The 12,475-nt window shown below is 47.9% G+C and overlaps 1 protein-coding gene across 2 annotated transcripts in view; it reads left to right on the forward strand.

The window, feature by feature from the left end:
* Pla2g1b (phospholipase A2 group IB) overlaps positions 1-7,843 on the forward strand; it is a 9,072-nt gene extending 1,229 nt beyond the window's left edge. The window contains exons 2-4 of one of the 2 annotated variants that reach the window (XM_031342276.1): positions 3,928-4,087; positions 5,249-5,376; positions 7,614-7,843. In XM_031342276.1, coding sequence (XP_031198136.1) covers positions 3,928-4,087; positions 5,249-5,376; positions 7,614-7,732 — 407 coding nt within the window. In that variant the 3' untranslated portion in view covers positions 7,733-7,843. The remainder of the gene's footprint in view (positions 1-3,927; positions 4,088-5,248; positions 5,377-7,613) is intronic. The other variant, XM_031342277.1, reaches the window with a different exon arrangement.
* Positions 7,844-12,475: the final 4,632 nt, after the last annotated feature.

Consider the following 12,475-nt stretch of genomic DNA (forward strand, 5'->3'; position numbering starts at 1 on the left):
CGGCCCCTAGTCACAATTCTTATCTTGTTGATTCATTTACATTTTTAGGCCCCTTCTGCACACAGGCATTACATCTCCAGCTCTGTGAACATAAACAGATGTTGACATTGTGCATTGAGTCAAATGTATTTGGCATAGATGTCATTTGTATTCATCCAGTGATGGTTGAGACCTGAAAAGAGTCAGGCTGCAGACTGAGCCTCAGAGATGAAAAGAGTCCTCCCTGTGTCTATTCCAGAAGCACATATGCTCGCACATGCATGTGCACACACACTGTGCGGTACTTATGACCGTGTGTATCTAGCTTCTGCAAAGCCTATGTCCAGCTGTATCACAGAGGGATACAGCCCCTACTTACTGCCACCACAGGGGTCACCCACAGTGGGAGGCAAGCCAGCCGCTCCCTCTCTTTGTCCCTGGGGTATCCCTACAAATGGTTAGCTGGAATGAACCCAAAATGAAGAAAAAGAAGAGTAAGCAAGGCAGGGTCGGACATGCCCTTGATTCTCGTGCTCTGGAGGATGAGGCAGGAGTATTTCTAGTTTGATGCCAGGTTTTTGTTTTTGTTTTTAAAGATTTATTTATTATTATTATATAAAGTACACTGTAGCTGTCTTCAGACACACCAGAAGAGGGCATCAGATCTCATTATGGGTGGTTGTGAGCCAACATGTGGTTGCTGGGATTTGAACTCAGGACCTTTGGAAGAGCAGTTGGTGCTTTTATCCGCTGAGCCATCTCACCAGCCCTCTGATGCCAGGTTTATTTACATAGCAAGATCCCCCCACACCCATAATTCTAGCTGTCTGGGGGCTGAGGCAGGACAGTTGCCATGAATTCAAGGCTAACCTATTCTACAATGTCAGCTCCTGTCACAGGAAGAATGAATGAAGGAGGCCAAGCATGGTGCTGTGTGCTGTCAATCCTAGCAACAGAGGCAGGCAGATCCCTAGGAATTCAAGACTAGCCTGGTCTACATAGTAAGTTCAATCCAGCCAGGACTGTGTAGTGAGACCTTGTCTCAAAAAGATAAAGAAGAGCAAAAGAAAGATAAAAAGGTGGAATGGACAACGTGTGAGGCAGTAAGGCAATGCTGGTGGCTGAGGAGGCGGGACCCCGAAAGTCCCTTGTTCTCTGTGCTCTTTATGCAGCAGGACTGTGCAAGTGGCTGAAGGGCTCTGCTTCCCGAGCCTGTTCTGCGAAGCCTCTGCTTGCTTTGGGTACATATTCCACTCACCAACTTTATTCATAGTTTATCTATATTCAGCCCACACACACACATACACACAAGCACAGACACACCATGCACACAAACATACACAAACAATACACAACACAATGTACACATATACACACATACCACACACACGAGCACACACACACCACACACAAGCACACACATGAAAACATACACAACACAATGCACACACATAGACACACACACCACACATACATACCACACACAAATACATATCATGCACACACACACAACATAGTGTTTGTTAGGCACAATGATAGGGTTTAAGGAGTATGAAAACCATGAGACCTGCTCTTTTTTTTTTTAAATTTATTTATTGATTATATGTAAGTACACTGTAGCTGTCTTCAGACACACCAGAAGAGGGCGTCAGATCTCATGATAGGTGGTTGTGAGCCATCATGTGGTTGCTGGGATTTCAACTCAGGACCTCTGGAAGAGCAGTCAGTGCTCTTAACCGCTGAGCCATCTCTCCAGCCTGAGACCTGCTCTTGAGAAAGAACCTCATGTCCTACAGATAGGGTGGGAGCACATCAGCAGACAGACTGGGTGGGAACATGTCAGCCGATTGGGTGAAAAGAAATGCTACAAAGCAGCAAGAAGCTGAGTTAAGATGCCTAGCACCCACAGAAAAATCCAGGCACAGCCGTGACACCTCCATAATCCTACAACTTTGGAGATGGGGACAGGAAGATCTCTGGGACTTGCTGCTCAGCCAATCAGCAAGCTCCCCAGCTCACTGAGAGACTGGCTGTCAAGAATAAGAGAGTGAATTAAGATTCTAGATGTTGCCCGGCAGTAGTGGCACACGCCTTTAATCCCAGCCTGGTCTACAGAGTGAGTTCCAGGACAGCCAGGGCTACACAGAGAAACCCTGTCTCGAAAAACAACAACAACAAAAAGATTGTAGATGTTAAACTCTGGCCTCCACCTACACATGCACACATGTACACACACATATATCAGTCCAAACATAAACCAAAGTACTATGAAGCAAAAAGAACATGGAGAGAGGCCACAGCAGAGTCACCGCTTAGGTGTGTGGCCTGGAAGGTCCTCTTTAATGGGGAAGCACTGGGACCAAGCTCTCTCTAGCCATTCAGGAGGGTGAGGGGAGGATTGAGAATTTAAGACTAGTCTTGGACTATATAAACAGACTCGAAAAAAGAAGAAGTAAAGAAAGAAAAAGCAAAAGATTAAATAAATAGTAACAATTCAGGAACTCTCGGAGAGTGGCTCAGAAGAGGTGAGCCTGCCAGCGCTTCCGGCCAGGCCACTTGTCCATCAGTGACGTGGGCAGGAGTGGAAGTGGAGAGAAAGAAGAGATGGAGTAGAGTCCCAGACCCATGGAACGGAGGAGCTGCAGGCTGAGGTGCAGGGCTGACACCGGGGCTGAGGGAAATCCAGAGCATTTGTGCATTTATGAACACAGCCCTGAAGGCACAGCCAGACATACTCAGACCCGGCCCACGCTGACTCAGCTTCAGCATGGACCTACTTACTTACTGACCCTTACTCCTGTTGGCAGTTCCTGAGTGTGGGAGGCACTGAGCACCACACCAACCCATCATCCTTGCCTCCGTCTTCCTCCTCCACCTCCAGTTTCTTTTCCTAAGGCAAGGTAACAGGTAGCCCAGGCTAGCCTCAAGCTCACCATTCAGTGCTGGCGATGGAAGCCAGGACTTTGTGCATGCTTGGCAGGCGTGATACCAATGGAACCATGTCCCCAGCCCTTGTCTTGCTAGATTGAAACAGTGTCTCACATAAACCGAGAACGCCTCGAACTTGCCTTGTAAGAAGATAACCTTGAACTTCTGATCCTCTTACCTCAGCCTCCAGAATCCTGGGATTACAGTGTGTGTACCATGAGATGTAGCTTCTCCTTCATTTTAGTGGTACCCAAATATCCCACTGTAGGCTGTATCCTGCCATACTTGGCTACTCCTGAGCTGATGATCAGTGTGTTATGCCAATATGCTAACATCACACAGGATGATCTGACGATTAAACTTGTACATTAGCTGTGTGCGCCCATACCGCAGATTCATTCTAACTCTGCCATCGTAAAACAATAAGCATGTGTGTATTGGCTGCTTCTGGGGCTAAGGGTTCCTGCTAGAGCCAGGAAGAAGCCGAGTGCTGGCTAGGGCCAGGGTCTCACCAAGACTTGAACAGGGGTAGAACTACTTTCAAACTCCTCCCTGGCTGTTGGCCAGAGCAGAACATGTTCCCACCTCTTCCACAGAGACCACGGGGCAGTTCACGGTGCCCCTGTCCTCCCTGACAAGAGGGCAAGCAAGGCAAAAGGCACTCTTTATATAACTTAATTTTGAAAGGGTATCGCAGTCCAGGACAGTGGTGTTCGTTTATAGTCCTACCACTCGGGGAAAATGAGGCAGGAGGGTTGTTGCAGAGTCGGAGCCTAGCCTGAATAACAGGGCAACTCCCTGTCTCAAAAAGGTAGACACCTTCCTGCTCAGGTCAGACGACTTAGCTCCAAGACCTACGAAATGAATGGAGACAAACAGCTGCACGTTAGTAGGCTCCTGGGAACAGATGCTTTCCTGATGCAGCAGTTGCTAGGAGCCGAGAAAGAAGAAAGCAGGCAGGCTTCAGACCCCGGGTAAAGCAGCACGGGATGGTTTTGAAAATGCTGTACACTCTTACAGCAGGCGCTACTGCACACAGCATCAGCCCTCGGGCTGTGTGGCAGTTCCGCAATATGATCAAGTGCACCATCCCCGGGAGTGATCCTCTGAAGGAGTACAACAACTATGGCTGTTACTGTGGCTTGGGCGGCTCAGGCACCCCAGTGGACGACTTAGACAGGTGAGTGATCTATCGGGTGGGAGACTGGAGTGTGGCCAAGGGGGTGGGGCCAGAGAACAAACCAATCACGTCTCGAGAGGCAGGGATGGGAGACATGCACAGTCACTGAGCATCGTGTGTTTTCTTTTTGTTTAGTTACTCGTTATTTACTTTTGTTTGTTTGTTTTTTCGAGACAGGGTTTCTCTGTGTAGCCCTGGCTGTCCTGGAACTCACTCTGTAGACCAGGCTGGCCTCGAACTCAGAAATCCGCCTGCCTCTGCTCCCAAGTGCTGGGACTAAAGGCGTGCACCACCACCGCCTGGCCATTATTTACTTAAAAAAAAAAAAAAAAAAAAAAGATTTGTTAGTTTATTTTATGTATGTGAGTACACTGTCACTCTCCTCAGACGTACCAGAAGAGGGCGTCAGATCCCATTACATATGGTTGTGGGCCACCATGTGGTTGCTGGGAATTGAACTTAGGACCTCTGGAACAGCAATCAGTGCTCTTAACCCTTGAACCAACTCTCCAGTCCCATTATTAACTTTCGTTTGTTTTTTCCAGTCAGGGCTTCTCTGGGTAGCCCAAGCTATTCTGAAACTCTCTCTCTGGCTGTGAACTCAGATATCCTCCAGGTCTGCCTCCTAAGTGCTGGAATTAAAGGCGTACATCACAGTGCCTAGCACGCATTTTCACCTCTTGTCATGTAAAGAAAAAAACCCCTTATCCAGTGGTCCCAGAAAGTGGGAAGTGGAAATATAAAGTGTGCAATGCTTCCCTCTAATGGCAGAGCAGGGTACTGCCAACCATCAACATGTCAGTCTTGGCTTTAACACTTCTTCGCAACTTCAGAACTTATAATTTCACTGTATTCCTGCAGCTTTTGTTTTTTTTTTTTAAGCTTTTTTTGAGACAGGGTCTCGCTATATATAGTCCTGCATGATCTCAAACTCAGAGATCCACCTGCCTCTGTCTTCCAAACACTGGGCCACCACTCCTGGCAAAAGTTGCTTTTAATAAATATATGCTAATAGGGATCACAGAATCTCGAGTCATTCTCGAGCTATTGCTTCTGGAACATTGTGTTTAAGTTACCCGAACATGTTTGAGAAAAACTGCGAATAAGAACCGACCTCCACTGGGTCCTACCCCTCCTTCAGCTGTTCCTTCCTCTCTCCAGGTGCTGCCAGACTCATGACCACTGCTACAGTCAGGCCAAGAAGCTGAAAAGCTGCAAATTCCTCATAGACAACCCCTACACCAATACATACTCATACTCGTGCTCTGGGAACGAGATCACCTGCAGTAGTAAGGTTACCCTCTGGGACCTCGGGACTCTGCCTGGCCTTTGGCGGGTTTGGAAGCGGGAGGGAGAGAGGGACAGGGACCATTTAGTGCGCCAATATTTGAAAGATTTTATGTATTTATGGGAGGCATGCTATGATGTGGGGTGGTCTGAGAACAACTTTCAGGAGTCCTGGGGAGGGGACCCAGGCTCAGACTTGGCACCAAACCCCGAGCCAGCTTGCCTACCCAAAGTTTCTCCCCTTCACGGCTGTGTTATACTGATTCTGTATTTACTAAACACTTGGAAGCTGTGTCATTGCTTATACGCCAAACACTGAACTAAACGTGTATTTAGGGAAAGATTTACCATTCCCATTTTACAGGTGAGGAGCCAGAGGGCTGGGAATGTAACTCAGTTATAGATTGCTTGTTTAGCATGCACAGGGCCCTGAGTTCCATATCTGGAACCCATAAATTGACATGGTGGTTCATACCTGTAATCCTAGCGTGTAGATGCAGGATATATATATATTTTTTTTTTTAAAGGATTATTTATTTATTTGATGTCACTGTCTTCAGACACACCAAAAGAGGGCATCAGATCTCATTATAGGTGATTGTGAGCCACCATGTATTTGCTGGGAATTGAACTCAGAACCTCTGGAAGAGCAGTCAGTGCTCCTAACTGCTGAGTCCTCTCTCCAGTCCAGGATATATAATTTATAAGTGGTAGTTGATGTAACAATTAATATTATAAATGTACTCAGGAAATTAATACAGCGGCAGTTTTTTAAACCTACCTAGTTCCTAAATAATGACATAGAGACTAAGATTTATTTGTGAAAGCACACAATAACTAGACATTATAATTCTATTCTAATCTTCTGATCTAACTTTGCTACCTCCCAGCCCAAATCCCCATAATCCTTGCACTTAGGGTTTCCCGTGCTCCAGTTAAATTCTCAAACCTGCTCCTTTCTCCTGCCCAAATTCCCTTGCCTCTCTGAATCCTTTCTCCTCCCACAAGTCCTGCCCTATTCTCTCCTGGCTATTGGCTTTTCCAGCTTTTATTGAAAAGTCAGAGAATAAATAGTGAGCATTGTTTACACAAACTTGAGACAGGAGATTCTTATTGATGTATGATTTATGATTAAGTAGCTGTCCTCGCCGGGCGTTGGTGGCGCATGCCTTTAATCCCAGTACTTGGGAGGGAGAGGCAGGCAGATTTCTGAGTTTGAGGCCATCTGGTCTACAGAGTGAGTTTCAGGACAGCCGGGGCTACACAGAGAAACCCTGTCTCAAAAAAACAAAACAAGCCGGACGGTGGTGGCGCATGCCTTTAATCCCAGCACTTGGGAGGCAGAGACAGGCGGATTTCTGAGTTCGAGGCCAGCCTGGTCTACAGAGTGAGTTCCAGGACAGCCAGGGATACACAGAGAAACCCTGTCTCCAAAAACCAAACCAAACAAAAAACAAACAAACAAAAACAAAACAAAAATCTTTTGTTGATGTTTTATTTATTTATTTATTTATTTAATGTAAGTATACTGTAGCTGTCTTCAGACACTCCAGAAGAGGGTGTCAGATCTCCTTACAGATAGTTGTGAGCCACCATGTGGTTGCTGGGATTTGAACTCTGGACCTTCAAAAGGGCAATCTTAACCGCTGCGCCATCTCTCCAGCCCCCTTGTTTTGTTTTATGAGACAGGGTTTTTCTGTGTGGCCCTGGCTGTCCTGGAATTTGCTCTGTAAACCAGGCTGGCCTCAAACTCAGACATCCACCCGCCTCTGCCTCCCAAGTCCTGGGACTAAAGAGGTGCACCACCACGACTGACAATGTTTATTTATTTTATGTTTAGGAGTAAGTTGGCATCCGTTGTCTTCTTCAATCACTCTCTGTCATATCTTTAGAGGCCTGGCCTCTCACTAAACAAGGCACTCACCTGAAACCTGACTGACCAACAAGTGTTGGCAACCTGTGCTCTTCACTTACTGGCAGAGTTATAGATGCCCCAATCACACTTGGCTTTTATGGGTTCAAGGATCCTAACTCAGGCTTGTGCTTTTGTGTTAGCCACTTTACTCACTGAGCCCCACAAGAAGTACATTTTTATTATGTGTGTCCTAACAATTTGGGCAGCCCCAAAGTACTTTGCTTCATCTCTCAACCCTATGTGTGCAACCCATGGGACAGCCACCAGCTTCTTTCTGTTCTGTCATGAGGCTTCTCTCGATTCGCTGCTCTTGTTTCTCTCCAGACAAAAACAACGACTGTGAGGACTTCATCTGCAACTGTGACCGCCAGGCTGCCATCTGCTTCTCCAAGGCCCCCTACAACAAGGAATACAAAGGCCTTGACACCGACAAATTCTGTTAGGCTTGTCACCTCGCTTCCAGCCTATGCTGTCCCCGCCCACGTCATCCCCGCCCACCTTGCTGTCCTAACCCTCTTCACACTGAGCCCTTTAATAAAGTACCTGCTGTCAGAGCCTGGGTTTGTGTTGGGTGCAGCCACGGCCATAGCGCGCTCCATCGCTGGGAGGCAGGTGGCAAACCGGTCGGCAGCGTTGTGCCGCGCACCACAGCAGCAGCATGCGGGGCACCGGGACGCCGATGGATGGTGGGGATATGAAAGGGATTGGGAAAGATGACCCACGTCCCGCCAGAGTTCCGGTACTCTGGCCTGGCAGACACGGGTGTCTGTCCACTTCTCCCCGCCCTGCCTGATGGGTGTTGGCATCCCAATCCTCGGAGAGCAGGGTGGGGGGCAGCTGAGGGGAGTCACAGGTTCTTGCTCCTTGGGAGCAGGGGACGCTGGACACCGTGGAGGAGCTGAGAACGAATTGGGGCACCCAGGATAGCTCAGTATGCCCTGAGGCCGAAGAGAAAAGGCGGCCAGGGGCAGGGGATGCCGCCCAGTGGTTCAGTCTGGGAGGCTCAAACGGGGGTGGGGGTGGGGGTTGGGAACTGGGGTGGGGGCGGGTTCTCAGTCCAGTTTCACTGCTGTAAATGCTGGGGCCAGGTCATCACTGCAGGACACATCTAGTTAAAAGGAGACAATGCATAGTCGTAAGATGTTTTTTGGGGATTTGGGGTTTTTGTTTTGTTTTTGGATTTTTCGAGACAGGGTTTCTCTGTATAGCTCTGGCTGTCCTAGAACTCACTCTGTAGACCAGGCTGGCCTCAAACTCAGAAATCCACCTGCCTCTGCCTCTCAAGTGCTGGGATTAAAGGTGTGCGCCACCACTGCCCAGCAAGATGTTTTATTGTAGGAGGAAAAGAGAAGATAGGGAAATAGAGGCTGGCCATGGCCACGTGGAGAGAGAGAGAAAGGAGAAGGAGGAGAGGAGAGAAAAAGAGGAGAAAGGGAAGAGAGAAGAGATGAAAAGAAGGAAAGAGCCAGGCGGTGGTGGCACATGCCTTTAATCCCACCACTTGGGAGGCAGAGGCTGGAGGATTTCTGAGTTCGAGGCCAGCCTGGTCTACAGAGTGAGTTCCAGGACAGCCAAGGCTACACAGAGAAACTCTGTCTCGAAAAACAAAAAACAAAAAACAAAAAAAAAGAAAAGAAAAGAAAAGGGAAGAGAGAAAGAGGACAGGAGGAAGAGGGCAAGAGAGGAGGAGGGCAAGAAAGAGAGAGGGGAGGGGGCAAACTTATATTGTGGGGTTAGGCTACTGTCTGTGGGGTGAGGCATACCTGGCTGTGGTCAGATGACTGGGGATAGGGTCCAGCTAGAATGCTGGGAGCTTGGGGCATTGTCTACATGATAGCACACATCTCTCCTGTGGGGAGGTTTTGGGGGGTTGTGACTAAAACAGGAGCCAGGGACCCAGGAGGCGTGGCTGAACACCTTCTGTCCCATGCAGGCAGAAATTACCACCGACTGGGTCTCCGGGGTTCCAGACCTGTTATTCGACCAGGGTCAGGTTACCTGAACAGACCACTGCCCCATAGGTTTGGTGATTGTAGTCTCTGTACACGGAGCATATCTTTTTCCTCAGAGGAAAGCACTCCGTCTAGTCTTGGAATCTAAGGATGAATGGGAACATTTCCAGGAATCAAGCACCTTGTAGAGTGGACAATAATCTGGGTGATGGTAGCACGTGCCTTTCATCCTTGTATACAGGAGGTAGAGGCAGGCAGGTCTCTGTGAGTTTGAGGCCAGCCTGATCAAGAGAGTTCAAGGGATAACCATCTGTCTTGGAACAAAAGAATAAGAAAAGCGGCTGCTGATGTGCAGTCACAATCAATGACTTACTCTACACCAGGCCTGTGTGTCCCTAAGGTCTCCATAGTCTGATGGAGTCTACTATGAGGAATCTTGCTTTTCTAAGCTGAGACTCAATTGGATGGTAGGATGGTGTCTTAGTCAGGGTTTCTATTCCTGCACAAACATCATGACCATGAAGCAAGTTGGGGAGGAAAGGGTTTATTCAGCTTACTTCCACACGGCTGCTGATTACCAGAGGAAGCCAGGACTGGAACTCAAGCAGGTCAGGAAGCAGGAGCTGACACAGAGGCCATGGAGAGATGTTTCTTACTGGCTTGCTTCCCCTGGCTTGCTCAGCCTGCTCTTTTATAGAACCCAAGACTTCCAGCCCAGGGATGGCACCACCCACAAGAGGCCTTACCCCCTTGATCACTAATTGAGAAAATGCTTCACAGCTGGGTCTCATGGAGGCACTTCCCCAACTGAAGCTCCCTTCTCCGTGATAACTCCAGCCTGTGTCAAGTTGGCACACAAAACCAGTCAGTACAGATGGGAAGTGGGCTCTGGCTTTGTTTGGACCAGTTTTCATTTGAGCTCATTCTTCTGCTTCTATTTCCAACTGTCTCAAACCAGTTTTTTTTTTTTACACTTCTTTTTTTCTTCTTTTTTGAGATAGCCTAGCTGGCCTGAAATTTCCTATGTATGATAATTTTTTTGAGACAGGGTTTTACGGTGTATTCCTGGAATTCACTATGTAACTCATTTCCAGGTGACAAGCTAAGCTTGAAACATCAATCTTCTGAGGTCTCCTGAGCTTGTGAAACCTAAGAAGGCAGAACGAGGCACCTTAGCTACCTTTGAATCTCTGGCTCCTAGGGTTCTTTTGAAACCCCTGCTGAGCATCAAGGCTTAGAGTAGCAACCTAACCCTCAAAGAACTGAAAAGGCCCAGTGGAAAGAAGCCCGGAAGCTTAGTGTTGTAGGCGGTTAGGTGTTTGTTCTCATTGTTCTTTCACGTGATTAAAACAAAAGAGACGGGAGAACACAGCTCAGATGAAAGAGTGCTTGCCTAGGATGCGGGATGCCCTGGGTTTCACTCCCAATATTGAATAAAACTGGGCATGGGCGCACACCTGTAGACCCGGCACTCAGAAGGTGGGAGCAGGAGGATCAGAAGCTACATAGTGAATTAAAAGAAGCCAGCTGAGAAACAAAACACGGGGTCGTCTAGATCTTTTATATTACGTGATCCTGTCCGCACAGCCAGGTTAATCTCTGGTTCTCTAGTCAACGGATTTTGTAGTCAGATGTCTGATTGACTGGTGTGAGGACACGTGGTTCTTGATCTCTCTTTTCCTTTAGTTCCTCAACAGCTGCCCAGTCCTCCACCCCCACCCCTCCCTCCCCAAAGGTCAAGTCAGGGCGGCCGCAGGCAGCTGCTACAGCCCCCTGCGCAGGCGCAATGACCTGCCATAGCTTGTAATGGCTGTCCAGAATCGGGCCGGAAAGGTAATAGAAGCTTGAGCATGAACCCCTACATGTTTTCCATCCTGGTAAGAAGTCAGGAATGGGAGAAAGGAAGTCCTAAAGTGCTAGGGGGCTGCGTGAGAGATGGCTGAACGCACAGGCAAAGGCGAGAGGGCATTTGGCCAGCAGACATTGTTCGCCAGCCACACTATGTGGGTGCTGAAAATTGAACCTGGGTCCTCTGGAAGAGCAGAAAATGTTCTTAACTTCTGAGCCAGCTTGAGACACCTGGGAAAGGAAAACCTCCTCTGAAGGATTGTCCCGTCTCACACTGGCCTGTAGGCATAACTGCTGGGCATTTTCTTGATAGATGAAGGAAAGCCCAGCAACATCATCCCTAGGTAGGCGGTCGTGGGCTGCATAAGAAAGCATTCTTCCTTGACTTCTGCTTGAAGGGCCCCTCTCTTTTCAGGTCTTTTGTTTTGTTTTGTTTTGTTTTTTGATGCCATTGATTGAACTTAGGGCTCCACACTTGCTAGGCAAGCTGCTAACAGGAAGCTACACAGCACAGACACCTGCCCTCAAGTAACATCACCTTTCAAAAGAAATAACAGTGCCTGTATTAGATGTATCATGGACTTGGGGAGCTGGGATGTGAGGAGATGGGTCATAAAATGCTTCCTAAGTGTGCTGTAAATGTGACTATTTTCCTAAGGGAGGGGTCTTCGTTTGTCTTGGCTCTTTAATGTTTGTGATTTGGTGCTGTTGTTGGTGTGGTTTTGTTTATTTTTTTCCGAGACAGTGTTTCTCTGTGTAGCCCTGGCTGTCTTGGAATTCACTCTGTAGACCAGGCTGGCCTCGAACTCAGAAATCCGCCTGCCTCTGCCTCCCAAGTGCTGGGATTAAAGGTGTGTGTCACCACCGCCTGGCTGTGATTTGTTTTTAACTAAAGTATATATATAAAAAAATGAAGGGCCTGGAGAGATGGCTCAGTGAGTGGCTGAGAGCATTCATTGGCTGCTCTTCCATAGATCCTGAGTTCAATTCCCACCACTCACATGACAGCTCACAATCTACAATGGGATCTGATACTCTCTTCTGGTCCTCAGATGCACATACAAAGTACCCATATACTAAAATGCATAAATAAATGTATGTTTAAAAAAACAAACAAACAAAAAACTTCCTCTTCTCTCTTAGTATAATTGCTCCCTTCTTCCTTCTTCTCTCCCTCTTCTACCCCCCCCCCCCACTTCCCCATCCTTGGCCCTTGGGGCCAGTGAACTCTTCAACCTGAGAGCAGCTTCCCAATAAACCTGCCTTTAATATTTAAAAAAAAAAGCCAGGCGGTGGTGGTGGCTCATGCCTTTAGTCCCAGCACTTGGGAGGCAGAGGCAGGCGGATTTCTGATTTCGAGGTCAGCCTGGTCTACAGAGTGAGTTC

Source organism: Mastomys coucha, unplaced genomic scaffold (genome assembly GCF_008632895.1).
Source record: "Mastomys coucha isolate ucsf_1 unplaced genomic scaffold, UCSF_Mcou_1 pScaffold22, whole genome shotgun sequence".
NCBI classification, from domain to species: domain Eukaryota; kingdom Metazoa; phylum Chordata; class Mammalia; order Rodentia; family Muridae; genus Mastomys; species Mastomys coucha.